Source organism: Aethalodelphis obliquidens, unplaced genomic scaffold, assembly GCF_003676395.1.
Source record: "Aethalodelphis obliquidens isolate GAN/ISIS:26980383/991018 unplaced genomic scaffold, ASM367639v1 scaffold98, whole genome shotgun sequence".
Lineage (NCBI taxonomy): Eukaryota > Metazoa > Chordata > Mammalia > Artiodactyla > Delphinidae > Aethalodelphis > Aethalodelphis obliquidens.
The window spans coordinates 281760-302396 of NW_020838042.1; the positions used below are offsets into that span (position 1 = coordinate 281760).

Consider the following 20637-nt stretch of genomic DNA (forward strand, 5'->3'; position numbering starts at 1 on the left):
TGAAAGAAACAGGTAGGCTAGATTTGGCCAATGAGTCATCATTTGCCAATCCCTGAGCTAGAGGAATGGAGTAGACGGTAGGTGCTCATGAAGCTACCATTCCAGTGCATGAATTTACAGAATTTGATGTCATGGGACCCTAGAGCTTGTAAGAGGATAAAGAAGACCCCCTTCCTAGCTCCAGAAGGGTCAAGAGGGCATGTAGAAAAGGAAGGGAAAAAATGGGAAAAATAAGATTCATTATTTCTTTTATTTATTTTTTTTTTTTTGCGGTACGCGGGCCTCTCACTCTTGTGGCCTCTCCCATCGCGGAGCACAGGCTCCGGACACGCAGGCTCAGTGGCCACGGCTCACGGGCCCAGCCGCTCCGCAGCATGTGGGATCTTCCCGGACCGGGGCACGAACCCGTGTCCCCTGCATCGGCAGGCGGACTCTCAACCACTGCGCCACCAGGGAAGCCCTCATAATTTCTTTTGAAGCTTAGTACCAACAAGAAAATCAAACACGGCAAAATAAAGCAGTAGTTTAATATTCACTGTGTGGTATTTTCCATTTAGAAAATTTCATCTCCCCCAGTAAACAGAATTACATTTGAGTGGCAGTGTTTGTGGCTGTAGCGAAGTAATCATTACACATTAAAAAACACAATTGCAATTTGCTACTGTTTTAATCTTTATAAAGAATATATTTTTAAATGATCTGATACAGGGTAGGGAAGCTAGATATAAACATATCTTAAAGACTGTTTGAGCCTGTCTTTATACCCAAATAGAGCAGCCTTCCACAGTCCATTTCCCTCCAGAAGAAACAACTTGGAGGAATTTACTTGAGTGACAAACATATTCTTAACTCCTTCCCCTGAAACCTTTGGCTTTTAGTTTTGCCATGGTGTACATTCTTATTTGGTTTGTCTTTTTTCTTTTCTGTATTCCCTTAAATGAATCTCTTTTTTGATCATTTTTATTTTTGGTTTGTTGCTATCCAACCCTTGCTTTGAAGTCGTTATAGCTCCTCTCCCCACATTCCTTCACATGTAATATTATGAGATTTCCTCTTAATCCATACCTGACCTCCAGCCAACCTTTACTTATCTAGCTCTTGACAGCCCCTTCCTGTACATCGTCAGAACAAGTGAATAATTGTTGCTTAGGATTTGAGTAGTTGAGAAAGGAACAGAAGCCTCCTCTCTATGGATTCACGTTACTATACTGAGAAATATGGAGACTCGGAGTGCTAATTTCAGGAGTGCTGACTTCAGTTGACACCAACTGTAAAAGGCTGTTAATGACTATATCCCTGGCTTTTGAGGTCTCCAGGTTCTTCTCTCTAGAGACTTGAATACTAATTTGGTCCACACTTGTCATGATGAGTTCAGATGCCAGAATCTGGGTAGGAGAACTGTCATGAAGCACAGTGTCCATAATGTACTGCTTGTATAACTCCACGACCTTCTGCTCCAGGTATTCGTTCAGCACTGCATTCGAAATAGGCTTCTGCATTTGCAGGCTGCTTTTCTCTTTGATGCTGGTTATTCTCCAGTAGGATGAATACCGCTGGATAGGTTTGGGTGGGAAGTCGCTGGGCTGAGTGGAAATGGAATCCTCCATGGACAAAGGAATCTCCGACGATTTCAGCAAAGGGCCATGTTCAAAACTGCTCTCAGAGGGAAAATCTGTTGTCACTGAATTAATGGCCATCACTTGGCCCCCTGCAATATGTAAGTCATTGTAATTCTTGCAGATACTCTTGCAGGAAGGTGGAACCAAGTAGGTCTCTCTGCTGGGGTCTCTGTATAGTTCAACTGCGGCCAAGTTTGGGCTTTCAAACACGGGATTGGGGTTTGTCTGCAACACTGTGATTCTCGGATTTCTACTGCGTTGGCTGTCTCTTGAATGCCCTGAAGAAATAAACTTGCCTGAGGATTTGCATCTCACATAGAGACTTCGGACTTGTGTTTCATCCACGGAGGAATAGGAAAGAGTAGCAGCAGCTGTGGCTTCTGTCTTCTCTTCCTTTTCCTCAGCCACCTGCTCATTATAAGATGTACAACTCCACTGGATGTCACTCCGGTAAGCAAGTCCACTGAGATACCCTTCTGACAGCATTCTGGAAAGAGAGTTAGTAACAGTGGGGGAAAAGAAGACTGGAGTTTTATAAATTGGCAGTTGTTCTATCAAAAAAAGTAAAGGACAATAAATAAGTTCATTTCATTCATTCCCCAAGCTAGTCCTCATTCTGTGCCTACTGTGCGCCAGGGCCATAGCATGTGTTGGAGGTATAAAGATGAAATGGGCACAGTTCCACCCTTAAAGAAGTTTCTCATTAACAACCTGGGGCGAAGGAAGAGAAATGACAGGGTATGTGTCAGAGAAGGTGACATTTCAGCTAAACTGAAGGCTAAGAGTTCCATCCCTAGGCACAGAGTTATAAGAGAATGTGGTGACATGGCCTCTTTGGCATATATAAGACACTGAGCATAAGCAGAAAGGACTGGGGAGATAGGTTGGAATTGGATCCTGAAGGGCCTTGGGAGTCGGGCAAGGGCATTTGCCTTCTGCCCCGAAGGAAATGGAGAGTGATTGAGAAGCTGCAAACTGGGGAAGCAGCATAACTAGTGGTTTATGAAAAAATGAGGAAATTTGTGGCAGATTCTACTGAAAATAAAAGCTATATCTTACTTATCATTGTACTTTATCCCTGGGAGCTAGCACAGTTGTCTGCATTTAGGAGGAAATCAAAAGATACTTAACTTGAATTAAATAATTAACAGCAGCGGCATGGCATGAAATTAATTCACCATCAACCCATCATGAAGGACCATGAAGCCTCGTCTACCTTTGCTGCCCAGGATGGCTTTCTTGCTCTATCCCTCCCAGTTTTTACGATATGTCCTGGAAATGTCCCTGTGTCCGACTGACGTTTTTACCTCTACCCTAGTCACCAAGGAGCTTTCCTGACTGTGAGCTTTTCCTCCACCTGTGCCACCCCTCCACCTTCAGCAGTTGTCACTGGATTCTGGGGTGGCTAGAATAGGCTAGAAGCCAGCAGCTGCATTTTCTAAAAAAGGAACGTGCTGGTACTCCTGGCAATGGAGCAGCAGACGAAAGCAAAGAGAACTGGTCCTCTTTGGCCCCGAGGGCTGGGCTTCGAAAACAGACCCGTCGACTTGAGCCTGAAATTGACAAGTCAAATTAGAAAAGGATTATTTTAATCCTAAGGATCCTCTTTTAAAATAAATTTTAGCCTCTCTTTTATAGTCATGAAGTTATTTCCCAAGTGAACTTTTTCATTGTATAAAGTTAATACTATTAATGCAGTATAATTAGTATAATTGTTTCTATTGTATAAGGGTAATATTTTCAGTGTTTATTTCTTTTGGGGGAACTATTCCAAGATATATTGAGCAAATTTATCAATTATTTAAATGTTTACTCCATTCCAGGCACTGTCACGTACCATGAAGATACAAAGTTAAAGGTCTTCAACAAATCCGTGAAGTAATTTTCGTATGCTGGACACACTTATAACGGTAAGAAAATGTTCTTTCCTGAAAAAGCTTTTTAAATGCGGTTCTGCTCTCAACAAACCGAACATCCAGGCGAAAAGGCAGATCTTCTATACATGAGAAAATAGTTAACAGAGCAAGAAAGTTTATCATAAAGGCTTTACTAGTGACACAGTTACTTCACGACCCTCCCTCTCTGCCCCACCCCGGCTGCCAGTAGGGCCCTCCACCTTCAAGACCTCAGAATGTCATTGTGGAAAACCAGAGCAAAAACACAACTCTCAGCTTTTGAGTTGCTAAATAGGCTTCAGAACCTCTTGGCAGAAAGCATAGTTGTAGAGAAATGGCTTTTGAGATACCATAACCGAGCTTATAAACTTCGGAATCCAGAACCCTAAATGACTTAGGGCATAATATTGACATATCAACAGTAGACTCAATGGATGGACTCCCCGCGGAGGGAGAGAATACCGCTCCAGATAGATCTGGGGAGCCCAGAGTAGAAGAGGCCTGTGCCCTACCTCCCACGTAGAACCTGAGGAAGCACGAAGTCTCTCTTCTCTCCTGCCCAGCACGGAATGCCTGGGCGGACAGGCCTGAGGCTGCCCCGTGAAGTCTGCTCACATACCAGCATGCTGCCCAGAGCCTGCAAACCTGGAGAAGACCTCAACTGCAGATGGGAAGATTGCAGACATGATGTTTATAGACTGTTAACCAGGGGCCAGGAGAGTGACAAGTCACCGTGAATGCCAATGGGACTACATGATGACAGCCAGAAATGCCGACCCCACACACCACACACACATCCCCAGCTGACCCTACGGCTTTATGGAAGCAAGCTGGAACTCAGAGGCAAACCCAAGCTGGAGGGACCCCTGAAGTGGCTGAGGAGAGTGATTACTCAGAACGTGGGCTCAAAAGCAAGATCACATTGAGGTAGAGAAAAGCAATGATTTCTAGGAAAAATAACAGATTAGGCATGTATCTGTATTTTGTCTTCCCCCAAACTTCACTAAAACAACATTAAATGATTTTTTAAAATATAATACACAAGAAAAAGGAGAACAAGAGAAGAGACTAGAGCAATTACATTTTAGAAGCTGGAAAGCAGTAGGCCGGGGTGAATGACTTCAAGAAGCAAATGAAAAATCTCAAAGCAGTGCAGTCCAACAGAACTTTCTGGGATGCTAGGATGATCTATATATGTGCCGTCCAAAATATGAATAGCCACATGTGGCTATTAAGCGCTTGAAATGTGGCTAATGAAACTGAATGTCATTAATTAATGAATTAACTTTATTTAATTTAAATTATTAAAAAATACCACATAGCTAAGACACTGGACAGCACAGACTTAGAAGACAGTGAAGGTGATAATGCAGAATCACTCTTGAGAATCACCCTTGTCCCCATTCAGTCGTTATCCCAAATCGCCTACTGTTTATCATATTTCTTTTCATGTTAAACAATCAGCCATAGTGGATTCTTCTCTCACTTTATGTGGATGATGTTTATGGCCCCTCCAGGTAATCTCCACTCCTTCACCACAGTAAAGGAAGCCGGTCCAGGATTTTGTTTTGAGTATTGAATGAGCCCTTTGCCCCATTTGCCGTGGACTGAGAGCTTTGTTGGTACCTTAATTCTGGTAGAATAAGAGACCTACCATTCTGATGTGTGGAGCCCAAGGCAGACCAGTACAGTGGTAGGTCCCATGATGGAAAAGCAGAAAATATGTCCTAATATCTAGGGATAGATACCCGCCTGCCTAAAGGAAAAGATTCCTACGAACGAGGAGTGGGCGATAAGGTCAGGGAGGTAAGTTGAGACATGCAAGGCTGAGGACATTCAGTTTACCCTGAAGGCAGTACAAAGCTCTGGAAGGTAACCAAACTTATTCAAGGCATGGTGTGATCTGTCAGTAAAGGGCAAGAGGAATTTCAGCAGGATTGGAGTCAAGGACCCGAGTTAGGAGGCTGCTGGATTCATGCCCACCTGAGGTGATTGGGAAAGGAACCAGGAGGAAAGTAGCAGAAAAGGAAGAGAAGGGATGAACTTGAGAGACCATAACCGAAATGGGGAGCCAGAAGGAGCCGGGAAGAGAGCTGATGGGCTTAGTTTAGTTCCTCTTGAGTCTGACATGAGTGCAAGTGTCTAACTGTGCACTGGAGATTCAGGCAGGGAGCTTGTTAGAGGGGTAACTTACAGTCAACAGTGAAATCATCTCCCAAGTGTGGGCTGTAGGATTTTCTGTTTGGGGGCTTGAGAAGCTTGTGAGTGTAATAATTTCTGTGGGGAACCTGCCTTGAACAGTACAAGGAGGAATGAGCCACAAGAGCTGCAGTGTCGATAGCTTTGTAGAGACTACAAGGGCTTCAAATGTGAACAGGTCACATTTAAAAAATCGACATTCAAAGGTAGAATTTAGTTGTTATTCAGACTCATTAAGGCAAAAAAAAATTCTTGAACTGGTAGTCAAGAGACTAGAATTCTAGTTCTGACCTTGCCACTAGCTGTGGTTTTAGTCTAGTTAATGGCAGGTCTGTAACAGGGCTAGCATTTAGTACTAGCTACAACCCAGACACTAAGTGCTTTTTGTGTACTGAATCAGTGGATCCCCACAAAAACTCAAAGATGTAGGTACTATTATTATGCTCATTTTATATATGTCAAAATTAAGTAATCTGCCCAAAGCCAGCAGGCATTCAAATGCTGTCAGTCAGAAAACGGAGCCCACTGGAATTCCCTGGTAGTCCAGTGGTTAGGACTCCACGCCCCCATTGCAGGGGGCCTGGGTTCGATCCCTTGTCGGGGATCCCTGCAGGCCATGCACATGGCCAAAAGAAAAAAAAAAGAAAGAAAGAAAAGAAAACAGCCCATGCTCGCATGTCATTTAACCTCTAAGAGACTCAACTTCTTATCTGTAAATGGAGAACGTGGGATTAAATTAAAGAGTTCCCTCAAACTTTAATATTGCATGGGGTTTTGACTATGTTAAGAGAACAAGTGAGGTGAGCATTACTCAGAATCAAAATCAGTTTCTAAAAGCTAGCAGCAGAGGGCAGCAGAGAGCATGCTAAAGCAGCTTTTGAAAGATTTTTCTCAAGCAATGGAGAGAGTAATAATGTGTGAAACACACAAATTATACATGTTAACTCATTTGATCTTTATGAAAACCATTTAATGTACCACTGGAATAAAAATAGTACCAGAGGGCTTCCCTGGTGGCGCAGTGGTTAAGAAGCCACCTGCCAGTGCAGGGGACACGGGTTCGAGCCCTGGTCCGTGAAGATCCCACATGCGGCGGAGCAAGTAAGCCCATGCGCCACAACTACCGAGCCTGCTCTCTACAGCCCGTGAGCCACAACTACAGCAGCCCACGCGCCTAGAGCCCGTGCTCCGCAACAAGAGAAGCCACCGCAATGAGAAGCCCGCGCACCGCAACGAAGAGTAGCCCCCGCTCGCCGCAAACTAGAGAAAGCCCGTGCGCAGCAACGAAGACCCAACCAGCCAAAAACAAATAAATTAATTTTAAAAACTAGTACTACATATCATGACATCTTAAAATTTTAAAATAGAGAAAGTTATTTGGGTTTATTTTGATTAATTGTTGGCATTTTTCTTAATAAATTTCATTGATTATAAAATTCTTAGAAGACCTCACTCTTCAAAGGTATTATAAAAGATATACTTTAAACAAATGTTAACATATTTGACTTAATTTTATCTGAGACAATAAAACTTAAGCCAATGGATTACTTCACTTGTTCAAAGGTATTTTATTGCTTGAATTTTTATTTCTCATCATAGAGAAGATAGAGACAGAGATAGAGATATATCTGGAATTCTCCATGACTGATTAACTGTGAAGGAAAAGACTCTCAAGGACATTTGCAGATGAGATGTTCTAGGCAAATTTAGCCTCCGTTAATCATTATCAGACAGGGGAATACCAAAATTAACCTGATGTGTAAATTCACAACTTAGAAATATGTGCTGAAGTCCAGCATGTTGTTAAATCATTTACTTGGATTTCATAAAACTGATGTTATAACTCTGTACATAGAAATACTTTTTCTTTCTAAATAAATATTTTTAATAAAATACCACCGCAAATAAACCACTGAAGTAGAAATCCCATAGGATTTTTAAAATTTTTGGAGTCCTTTATCATTTTCATGGGACTTTTTGAAGAAATGGCTTAACAAGACAAGTCCTTAAAACAGCACAAAAGTATGAAGTGCAAATATTTTAAAGAGTAACATCACTTAACAGTACTCAACAGTGGAAGCCATACCTTTAGACTTAGAAAAAAATGCTCTTGGCCATAAGGTTAAGTTTGGACTCTATTTTCTAACTTTGAGAGGCTATTATTCCCAAATGTTGTTTGTCTTTCTGATAAAAGGCTAATAAGGCAGAAGAGCTTGTTCTGTTTTGGATTCTTCCCCCCACCTCTCTTTTCAAATGAGTGAAGAAATAAGCAGCTCTCATTTAAAAAAAAAAAAAAAAAAGGGAAGAAAGGAAAAACAATCTGTGGCTGCCCCAAACTGGGGCCTCGGATACAAGATCTGAGCCTTTGGGGTCACATCACTGGCCTGTAGAGGCTCAGAACCCTGCCAAGGTCAGGTGTGCGTCTCTGGGGAGGAGGAGGTGAGAGGCGCGAGGAGCCGCCACGCCATCGAGATTCTCTGCTGATTGTCCATGTGAGGGCCACTCAGTTGATGGAACTGACCAAGAGCAACAAGATCCCCAAAACTGTCCATTGCAGGACCCTACAAATAAGTGAAAAGGCTAGAGGACACCTCCAGGAAGTACTTGACTACCCAGTCCCTTCTGAGTCATAATCCCAAGGGGCAAGGATGATCCAACAGCTTTCCAGAGGTGCTTGAAAAAAAGCTTTGGTTCCGTTCAGCTGATCATTCCTGGTAGAGCCCCTCTAAGTGTGTAGACTTCATGGCCAGCTGACAGTCACCACTGGAGTTGTGTTGTGTCAGTAGTCTGGGAGAAAACGAGTGGTTGACGAGGCTGGAGACTACCAATATAGACATACTTTTAATTTACACTGAAACAACACAAGCATGGGTTCAAAGAGAAAAACTAAAGAGGGAAAAAATTTATAAGAGGGGCTGTTTGGAAAAACCTAACTTAGGGATCAGCAAACTTTCTCTATAAATGGCCAAATATTTAATATTTTAGGTTTCTATCACAACTACTCAACTCTGCCATCATAGCAGGAAAGCAGCCACAGACAATATGTAAACAAATGGGTGTGGCTGTGTTCCAATAAAACTTTATTTACAAAAAAACTTTATTTACAAAAACAGGCAAAGGGCCAGTTTGACCTATAGGCTATGGCTTGCCTATCCTTGACCTAAGTCAAAAAGCAGATGCAGTAATTGAGATAGGGCACAATAATAAAAGCAATTGTGTTGGGTGCTTTCCAGACATTACCCCTAATCTTCCAACAACAGTGCATTGTTAGATATTATCATAATCCGGGTTTTCCAAATGAGAAAACTGAGATTAAGATAGGACAAATGACCTTCCCAAGGTCACAAAGCAAATAAGTAGTGGAGGGAAGATTCAAGTCAATTTACTAACCCCAAAGTGTGTGATCTGTTCTTAAACATATCACACCTACTGCCTAGTTGAGAGCAGTTAATATCACACAATCACGACAAGCAATTAGTCCTTCCAGGAAAAGGGTACCCGCCCTGACTCCATTTTAATAACAACCCTTGCCCAATAAAGGAAGGAAGGTGCAGTGAAGTACAGAAAGAAAAGCTCCAAGAAGACAGCCAGTGCCCACCGCACAGGGCTACACACATGTCCCAATTGTGTATCAATGTTCATATGTCTTTGAGATATACAAATAATTTATCCTCTGCTCTCTTAATCTAACCATATGAACAGTTTCCTTAACCATTCCCACCGCTATAGCCTGGCGTCATCTTGCCCTTAATTTTTCAACCGCAAAGTAATTTAGTATTACAGATGCCCTGTTTAAATATCAGCAGCTCCCCATTACCTCCAGGATAAAGTCCACACACGTTAGGCCCTCATGGTACCTGTTTTTTTTTTTTTTTTGGTCCAAATTATTTTATTTATTTATTTAATTTTTACATCTTTATTGGAGTATAATTGCTTTACAATGGTGTGTAAGTTTCTGCTTTATAACAAAGTGAATCAGTTATACATATACATATGTTCCCATATCTCTTCCCTCTTGCGTCTCCCTCCCTCTTACCTGCCTTCTTCATCTTACCTCTGCCTGTTCCCACAAGACCCAGGACGCCAGCCATGCTGAACTCCTCCCTGTTCTCCCAAATCCCATGCCCATCCCAGGCATTTGTCCCTTTCTTCTTCTATCCTGAGAGCCCTGGTTCCTTATCCATCCCCCATTCCACCACCACCCTTCAAGTCTCATATCTCAACCTTTCAGAGCCCCTGGCCATCCATTCAGAATCCTGGTCCCTAAATTAGAAATGCTAAATTCTTCTCTCCCCTACCCCAATATATTTATCAGGATTGCATAGAACCTTAGCAAATTCCAGTTGCTACCTTATACAGTGAAGTAACTCATTGCGACAGTCCTTTGAATCAAGGAGTAACTGGCAATAGCAAAAGAAAAGCAGAAGAATGAGGATTGGCAGGAAGGGCGGTGGGTGGGCCGGTGTGCGTTGGGGGTGATAAGGTGGCAAAACAGATCCTATCTCTGGAAAGACAGTTCGCAGGCATGCAAAGCAAGACTTCTGCGAAGCTGGTTGAGACAGTGCAGAGAAGACCTCTACCGTGGCACAAAAAATGGAGACAGTGGGATGGGGCTGCCTCAGAGCATCATGGGATGTAACCTCACAGAAATAAGGAGAGGAAAACGTTATTTGCTATTTCATAGACAATCTATAGTCTAGCTAGTTGGGGTGCAGCTTGGTTCCCACCTGTCAGCATGCCTGCTCATATAGATCTGCCTTTTAACAGAAAATAGTACATCTACAGACACATCTCATGTTAGCAAATAATTTCTCATAGTAGACATTGAGGTTTTTTCTTGCTTTTTTACTGTGTGCAGTCACTGCATATGCCTGCAGGAATGTTTCCTCAGGCCAGATTTGGAGAAGCCAAATTACTAGATCCCATCTATTGCAAATTGCCTTTCAAGTAGTTTGGGCCAATTTATTTTCTCACCACCAATGTCTGAGATTAACTGCTTCCACTGATATTCTTCAACACGCTATTTGTTTTTCATTTTCCAATCAGATGAGCACATTTATTTTTGCCTCAAATCTGAGGGTGAAGAAAACTATCTTGTTAAGATTATATGTAGGTGATATACCAGAAATGTTATTTTTAATACCACCCCATCCTCAAAATACTCTATTTCATCTCTTCATCTCTTTATTTCCCCTATAATCTAAATTCTAGATCCTTTAATTCCAATCTATGATTTTTAAAGATCTTCTTGATTTGGGGGACTTGCAAATAAACCACTGAAGGGTTGTCATTGAAAAACTTGAATATTACTTTGCTCATAATCTAGTTATGATACTGTAACCAAATCCATATTACATTGGGGTTTTTTTTCTTTTGGCGAACAATACAAGAACTTTACCCAAAACAAAGGGTTTCTTTAGGAAGGATCTCGCTATATGAAAAAGCATCTGCATTTTCCTGACCCTTACCTTTGAAAGTACGTGTTCTTTAGAAATGGAAATAACCATTCACTTAATCATATACCTTGGATTATATCCCTGTTATTTCATATTTTGTGGTATTTGTTGATAGATGCTCTAAAGTATCACTTACTTTGTATTTCAGTTCCTGTTACAAAACATGTAATTTGGGATTACCGATTCTTCTGTCAAATATGAAGTGATTCTTACTTAATGAGTTAACTCCTGAAAGTCTAATTTGATGACTAATATAATATGATCGTAAGTCAAAAGGCCTCCGTTTTCCATATTAACATCAACAAGTAAATAATTTTCTGTTCAATTCTACTTAGATCCTTATGACTAAAGGTAGCAGCTACTTCCAAGGGCTTTATCTGGATATGAATTTCCTTATTTCAGAAAATGTAAATTTTGGTGCAGACATATTAGTAAATATATTTTTTATCATAGTTTGGATTTTTCTTCATATTCTGTCTTTATGTCTTACAAACAGAAAAATTAAAGCTTATGATCACTTTTTTGAAATACTTTTAAAGTATTTTGACATAAAATGAGAGGACTAAAAAACTAAGAAAAATGATCATGATAGAGTTGATTGATGTTAAATTTCCTTGGTGGTATAATTCTTAATCATTGTTAATTATGTTGTTAATTATGGCTATCACCATTAACATTTACTTAATTGTGGGCATATCAGACAAAGGCAATGCAAGATACTTGATTGGATCCTAAATTTAAAAAATAAAAACTCTCTAAAGGACATATAGATAATTGGAGAAATTTGAATATGGGTCATAGATTAGATAATAGTATTGTATTAATGTTAAATTTCCTTAGCATTATAATCACGTAGAAGACTGCTCTTTTTCTTCGGAGATACAGGGTCAAGAATTTCAAGGTGGTGTATCCTAAAGTCAACAATATACTTTCAAACAGTTTAGGGGAAAAAAAGAAAACACCTGTGTGTATGTGTGTTTACATACATATACAGAGAGAGAGACATAGCAAGAGAAAAAATAAATGTGGCAAAATGCTACAACTGATTAATCTACATAGTAAAAACGTGTGTGCATTGTACGGATACTCTTCTTTCCATTTTTATATAGGTTTGAAACTTTGTAAAACACAAATTGGAGGGAAAGTAACTATAGTTAGTTAATGAAGGCAAATTTACATTCTATCACGTTTATGAAGAGTTCAGAGGGACAATATCTTATATATCTAAGATAATCATTAGGTCTGTGTTTGGAAATGTTTCAGTAACTTGAAATAACTATTGAAAACATCACTTTGCTCTGAGATAATAAAATTAGTGCATGTTTGTGTATCCCCCAAATTACCATTATAATATGAATGTTTTACACAAATTTCAAATACTCTGCACTCCTCCAAGAAGCTTCTCAAATTCAGAAACACGATCTTCTTACACTGACCTATGCAAGAAATGGTCTACAAATATCAATATGAATATTCTGGCCAAACCAGGTTTATATTTAAGTACAAATAGATGTGCACACACACAAAAAAGAATGGTTGAGCAGGTCTAAAAATAATTCAAACAAAAGCCCACCTGTGCGTGTACTGTCTTTAGTACCAACAGGGAGACTTTCCCCAAATCACCCAGATGGCAATTTGAAAAGCATCATCACTGTAGATCACATTTACTTTGAGTATGTCCTGCCACAGTGAAAAACACTTATCACAAGCTCGCCCAATGAATAATTGAGAGTTAAATCCAGTTGGAATATATTGTGATTGTATTCATCTCTAAAACTACATCACTGTGACCGAATTTGAGTGGTGCTGTCCCTGCAAAATTCTGCCTAGGTTTTTAGGCCTTCTTTAAAAAACGCAGATGCTAAACCTGTGTAGCAGTTAGTGAACGGGGACTGAATAAATTACACAACAAATATTTGATCAGACCAGTCAAAATTTTTCAGTAAAAAGAAAAATTGTTAGAAATGTCCAAAGTGTGAACATGAGGTAAGAGAAGGGGAGTGTTGGACTGCATTTCTCTTTATTGTCTAACTCCACTGAATGCTTGTTTACATGCCCACTCACCTCTGATCTGGTAAATGAGAAAAGCATTTTAGATGGTCATGAGATTGGATCTGAGTTCTGATGATAAAGGACGAAGAAAGGGTAGGAAGAGAAATGACAGAAAAAGTTCACAGCCATAGGGTCTCTTGCCTCCTTTGCTTACCTTCACTAACCAGTCTGTGCCTTTGGTCCTGCAGAAACACCACGATTGACCATATAGAGATGAACAGGCCAGCCAGTGCTTTTGCCAGAAATGTTCGCAAGCCTTTGGTGAGTCTACTTTTCACTGATAAGACCAAGAAACTAAGCTGCTCGTTGCACTTGCCATTCTTTTTATAACTGATCCTATGGAAAAAGTTGTTTTTGCTCAAGTCTGACTTGTGCTCAAGAAGTGTGGGAAGTCCCAAGAAAGGGGGAGGCAATAACTGACAAACCCACATCGAGCCGCAGAATGGTGTTTCTTCCCCTTTTTCGAAAAATGAAACCTATCTATGAAAGTGCCTCTGGTTAAAATAGTTTATTGCTATACATTATGTAAGAACCCTGTCGACATAAATTTATTCCTCTAACAAGAAATTCTCTAGAACCCCTCTCCCCAAAGAGAGCCAAGTCAGAGATGATTTAGCAAATTCCCTGTTTCATCATTAACCTATAATGTTTAAGAAGTATTATTTCTCAGTTGTACTCATGATTTTTAAAAATGCTAATGAAAACAGTTTTCTCTCTCAAACTAACCAAGGTAAAAACAATTCAATAGTACTCTGAGTGGGCAAGGTTGTGGGGAAGCAGGCACTCTGATACACTATCAGTGAGATTATAAACATTTTCAAAAGGTAATTTTCCAGTGTCTGTTAAAGTTTTTTTTCCCCAAAGTTTAAATATTCATACCCTTTGACCCAGCAGTACCATTTCTAAAATTTATCCATGGGATATACTTGCACCTGTACACGAAGACATGTGAAAAGATATTTGTTGCAGCATTAAGAAACACCTAGGAAAAAAATATAAATAGGGTATCAGCTAAATACCTGAGAGTATATCCCTACTGTAGAAAATTAGGTAGTTGTTAGAGTGTGGTGGCTTTATGTCTAATAATAGGAAAAGATCTCCAAGATACATTGTTTAGGAAGAACATGTAAGACCTAATATGCTCCAATTTGTATTTTTAAAGGATTATATATATTTTTTGCTAATGCATAGAATATTTCTATAGGGATATACAAGAATCTAGAAACAAGCAATTGCCTTTTGAGAATGAGGCTTAATTTTCACACCATATCCTTTTGAAATTTCTATTGTGTATATGTATGACTTTTCCATTTTGAAAGGTAGTATTTTTAAGTCATATTTAATTTTATTTGATCTTACAGTCCAAATGAATTATAATCTATATCTTTACTGGAGTTCAGAGAAGTCTGTCTACAGATGGGTCAGGTTTTTTTGCCCAAAAGCAGAAAAATGTTTAGAGTTCTTAAAATAATTTAGCTAGTTTACCCTGATGGCTTCAATTAAACCAACAAAGAATAATCCTGCCCTAAGTAATATCTGCTCCTGTTGCCTGTTTCTACCTAACTCTAATCAAAGCTAAGCTCCAGACTCTGAATATGTAAACATTTCCACTTGATGGGTTTCTTTTGTTTACCTTTGATCTATGACTTACCTTGAAAAGTTATACCTTTAAAAGTGTACTGACTTTTTATTTCGGTTAGAGTCTTTTTTAATTTTCTGCATTATTTCATGGAACATTACTTAGATCCAGTTGAAAAGGCAGGTTCCCACATATAAGCCATAACACAGTTTCTCAATTAGTCCCAAATCTGACTTGACCTGCTAACACTAGAAGGACCAGACTTACGGGGCCCCCGGGGGCAGGTTCATTTGCAGTGTAATCCTATAAAATCAGGCCCAGGGATGTCTCCAGGCTTTTGTAGCCTATCAAGAACTTAGCTGTGAGCAAGAGGTTATAGCAACTTCAGGGCTAGATATTGTTTCATTTCATTCTAGTGTAGGTTCAACCACAACCAGATATACTGTGGATATCCTAGAGTCGGTTTTACCTACTTCTGGAAACACTTTCTGATGGGATCCGTATGAGCTCACCTGCAGTGCCATGCCATAACCACTATGGGGTGATTCCGATCTGCTCTAGGTTGAGTTAAGTCACATTTATTGTTTTATTCAAATACAGTATGCAGAATTTTTATTATAGTTACCCTTGATTTTATCTCTTAAGTTACTCATTTTGTGGAAATCATCCTTTTCAGCAAATATTTTCTGTAATCAAAAAGTTGGCACTGGGCTTCCCCGGTGGCACAGTGGTTGAGAGTCCGCCTGCTGATGCAGGGGACACGGGTTCGTGCCCCGGTCCGGGAAGATCCCACATGCCGCAGAGCAGCTAGGCCTGTGAACCATGGCCGCTGAGCCTGTGCGTCCGGAGCCTGTGCTCCGCAACGGGAGAGGCCACAACAGTGAGAGGCCGCGTACCGCAAAAAAAAAAAAAAAAAAAAAAAAAAGTTGGCACTATGTCAAGTTTGCTCTTTTGATAAGACTTGAGCTTCTGAAATTGGCTTTAAACTGCTTTCTCTTTGGTGACTATAATAAAGCAGAATTACATCCTTTGTAGCTGAAATCTTAAAATACGATTTTCTATCAATCTGCTGGATGGCGTATGCCTCTAAATGGCTATTATTCCTATTATTCAATTACCTCTCCGGGTGTCAAAACCTCCTCCAGGCTATTTCCATTATGTTGTCATCTATACTTAGCTCCCCCCAAATCCTCATGATTTCCCCCCCGCAAGTCCACCCTGTATTCACTTCCGAGTGCTCTTCCCAGCACTCTCAAATTCCTCAACAGTTTGTCTTTCTGTCACGTCCTGCTTGCCAATTGTCAGTTCCAGATAAAACCCATTATTGCCTTTCCCATAACTAGAGAAATGTATGTCTGTATATATTAAATATATATGTGTGTGTGTATATGCACATACACACAACTGATCAGTTCCCAAATTTATTCCATCAAACCTCAACTCTTTCAGCATAAATTCTTTGTCTTCCTGAAGTGTGCTCTCCAGCCACTTACAATACAGTTTTCTCTCTCAATATCAAATGACCGAACTGAATCTACTTTCTCAAAGTTCCCAAGGCTCCTAGTCATCAAGTCTAATGACCTTTATCTCAGGCTATAACCTCTTTGGCATTTCTATAGTATTTGACACGGTTCAATAATCTTTTTTAATAGTTTGTTTTTAAAAAAATTCATCCGCATGATAATAATTGTAAGTGGTACAAAAAAGTGTACAGTGAAACTTAAACCTCTCTCATCATCTGATCTCCAGCTCTCGGGACCCTCCCCAGAGGCAATTATGATTTTCAGTTTCATCAGTTCAACGATTACATGTGTCCTCTTTTGTATACAAGTGACAGGATACTATGTATGCTATTTTGTCACTTGTCTTTTTTGTATACATTTTTCAATGTCAGTACATGCAGATTGACCTCATCCTTTTTATTTATTTATTTATTTGTTTGTTTATTTATTTTTGGCTGCGTTGGGTCTTTGTTACTGCCGTGGGCTTTCTCTAGTTGCGGCAAGCAGGGGCTACTCTTCGTTGCGGTGTGCGGGCTTCTCATTGCGGTTGCTTCTCTTGTTGCCGAGCATGGGCTCTAGGCACGTGGGCTTCACTAGTTGTGGCACGCAGGCTCAGTAGTTGTGGCTCGTGGGCTGTAGGGCGTAGGCTCAGTGGTTGTGGCACGTGGGCTTGGTTGCTCCACGGCATGTGGGATCTTCCCGGACCAGGGATCGAACCCGTGTCCCCTGCATTAGCAGGCAGATTCTTATCCATTGTGCCACCAGGGAAGTCCTGACCTCATCCTTTTTAATAACTACATAGAGTTCCAGTGCGTGGCTGTTCCAATAATAATGTATTTACTCAGCTCTTTATTGATGCCACCCCTCTTTTACGAAGGTCTCCCTACTATCACGCGGTGGATGTGGTGTCATTGCACACTGCTAATTATTCTACCTCCTCACTTTCTCCTTTCGAGGTTCTTTGGTTTCCTATCAACCATCTGTTTCCTAGAACTGAAATTCTTGCTTTTTTATTCCCCCCAGTGTCTTATCTTGGTAAACTCATCACTTGCCACACCTTCTATTATCTTCTTTGGATGACCTGGGAATCTGTATTTCCAATTCCAATGTCTTTCTCCCATGACCTCCAGATTTTCATTTGTGGATCTGTGACTACTTCACATAAATAAGGCCAAACCTTTAATCTTTTGACCCCAAAATTCATATTCTTACATATCTTTATAGCATTACCTAAGCTCAGTACCTCGAAGTCGTTTCTAATTCCACCTTATTCCTGATCTCTACAATTAGTCAACAGTGCCTGCCAAGTCGATTCAGTAGGCCAGAGCAGTTTATAACTGAATTTGATCTGCGCTTCTAGGAAAAGTGAACAAAACAAAAGCCCTGGTGCCCTTATGATACTACATAATGGTATAAAAGTAAACATTTTTCATAATAATGTATAACTTACAACATCTCTAAAAATGTGATTCTATTTTTCCATATTCATTTTTCACTGTTTATCTTGGGCATTTTTACAATCACTGATTCCTGCAGACACAATTACAGTATTATATATAAAGTTTTAGTCCATTGCTGCTGAAGATTAATTTTAATTGATATTCTATAAAAATTAACATGAACATGTTACAGTTTAGGAACATGTTACATATTCCATAGGGTAAAATTAATATGACATTTTAAAATTTCTGGTTATATACTTCAGTGGGTCTAATTTATACCAAAGAAATCTATAAGGTAAGCTCCAGGGCAGTACTGCTTATCTTGAGGACGGGATGACAGATTATAATTGCTTTATTTAGTACAGCATTCTGAATTCCTGTGAAGCTGTAATGGCTTGTTACGCACTAGAGATTTTGTTATTTAGAATATAATTGATTGTAATGGATGCTGTTTGCTCTTGAATAACTCCCATTTTCCACCTCAGAGAGATTTTCATTTCGGCATCAAATAATATGATTACTGCATTTGTTAAGTTTCTGAAGCATTTTGAAATTCTTTCAATTGAAAAATGATTCAGAATGGAAATATGCTATAAATTAAAGGGGCAAATTGAATTTAATGCCGTATGTTTCATTTTTAAGGCCAAGTATTTAGCATAGCTCATCCTTGCTGGCTCTTACCCTGTAGTTGGCATTAATTGGAGGTAGCAAGGCAGGTACCTGAATGCTTAAGAAATTAGCAATCCCATTAACTATTTTGTTTTGTGTTTTCTAATTGTCACTATTACTTGACATTCTCTGCCTTAAAGATCTAGCAAAAACCTCTAACACCAAAACTGAAATCTCTGTCATTAACTCTAAAATAAATTTTCCTTGGAAACACTTTTGACAGAGAGTTCTGCTACAAGTTTTTCCTTCTTTTTGCCCATCTTTACACACTTCTGCCTCTCTTTCCTAGTTTGTATATTTTTCTCTGTTAACTTCTTCCCTCTTCCCCCAGTCTGACGTCTAGGTCTTGGAACACAGAGGCACTTCCCCCTCAAGTCAAGATAATGCTTCACTTCCTCTACCATAAACTGGTCTTAAAGAGAAACAATGTTCTGTTCCTTAGTTGAGCAAGTGAGAATTTCCATTTTACTCATGTTGTTTGTTTACCTAGTCTTTGAAGATCGCACAAATGAGTATTTACATGAAGTCTTCTTCAGTCACTTAATAATTTATTTCTGTTAGGACCAGGAGGCCAAAGACTCAACCAATTTTGTGGAGAATCTCAATTTTCATGCATTAGTTTTTATCCTAAACCCAACTCTATCTCATTATTTTTTTTGGTCTGCTTTTCAGATTTTTAAAAGGAAAAGGTGAATCTTAGTATTCCTTCTTATTCATGCCTCCCTAAAGGACTGAATTAGAGGAAAAGGATATATTAAACCAATCGGTTAAAATTGGATTATTTTGATAAGATATGGATTCCATTTTTCTTAGCACCCTTATGTCTGCATTTTTAGCTAATCTGAACTGTAATACAAAGAATGAGCAATAAAGCTTCAAATCCAAGGGATTCAGGGCTCCCCAAATGCATCTTTCTCCACCAGCCTGACTGATTTGGGACAGTGGCTCTGGAAGGCAAAAGTCCCAAGCTCTACAACCAGACTTCTAATGAAAATTTTAGTTTCTATCACCAAGCAGTTATTAGAAGTTCATAGCAGTCCTTCGTGAGAGCTAACTGAACAGTGCTTTAGATCCTGGCCCAAAGGTAACAGGGCCTAGAAAAATTAAACTTGCATAATCTTTGTGAGCTCTAATTCCACCAAATTGTGTAATTGGTAGATTTCTGAAGGAAGAGTGACTATACAGTCTGAAGCCAAGTAGAAGTTAGTAGCACCTCAGAGAAAGTTTCAGACTTTTAAAAATTGACATTCTCTTTGGAATGCTTCTTCTTAGTTTTTTTTATTTTCCCCTTGATTCTATTTTTATTGTGCCATTATACTGACTCATGTTTATAAAGGCAGCCAGGGACACATGAGGCCTATGGAGGAGAAACTAGAACTTCAGCCCAAATAACATTATTTCACAAAGCAACAGGGAAGTGAAAATAGTGCCGTTGAGCCCTTAAGTCTCCAGATTTGCTCCCTTAGTAGAAAGGCTTCTGGGGTAGAAATTTTCCATTTCTGTCTCCTACTGGCCACGTCAAACCCTCCTTTGGTTCCTGTCCCCATAGAGTAATATTCAAGCAATGTGTATATTGGATTATAGATTCAAGAGTTAGCTTTGTTTAAGCAACTTCTATTTACAGGCACCATTTACAGCAACAAATGGTATTCTTTGTAACTCTTCCCCTTGCTCTTTAATTCCTAGGGATGAAAAGAAAGATGTTGGAGGCTAATGAAAAAAAATCTTTCAAGATAAGTTTTAAACCTACAAGTCCGTCTACATTCACATTTAGTAGAAATCAATTAATTGGTTTTAAAGTTTAGAGAAGAGAGAAATCCTTTCTATCAACTTCCTTTGAGGAAGTACTGTGATGGTGTATGATGATGCAAGTTTTCTTTGGGGGGCTCATTATCAGAAATTCCCATCAAATGATGAGGTTAGGTGAGACTCTAATCCAGTGGATTTAAGTGCTTCATTGCCCAGACATCATGTCAAATCAATGTTATCGATCTCTTGGCTTTACTTTAAGGTCTTTTAAGGCAGTGCTTCTCAAACTTTGACATATATGGGAATCACCTGGGAATCTTGTTAAAAATCCACTTTCAGTAGGTCTTGGTTGGGGTCTGACATTCTATATTTCTAACAACCTCCCAGCGGATGACAGTGCTGCTCAGACTCACAGGACTGCACTTTGAGCGGCCAGGTTTTAAACTTCCTGTGTTCTACATCTCAACGTGAGGCT

General features: G+C 39.7%; 1 protein-coding gene across 1 annotated transcript; it reads right to left on the reverse strand.

The window, feature by feature from the left end:
* Positions 1-659: 659 nt before the first annotated feature.
* Positions 660-13605, reverse strand: TASL (TLR adaptor interacting with endolysosomal SLC15A4). The gene is made up of 2 exons (XM_027096095.1): positions 13376-13605; positions 660-2106 (listed from the first exon to the last, which is right to left on the reverse strand). The coding sequence occupies exon 2, from the start codon at positions 2103-2105 to the stop codon at positions 1188-1190; it is 918 nt and encodes a 305-aa protein (XP_026951896.1). The 5' UTR covers position 2106; positions 13376-13605; the 3' UTR covers positions 660-1187.
* Positions 13606-20637: the final 7032 nt, after the last annotated feature.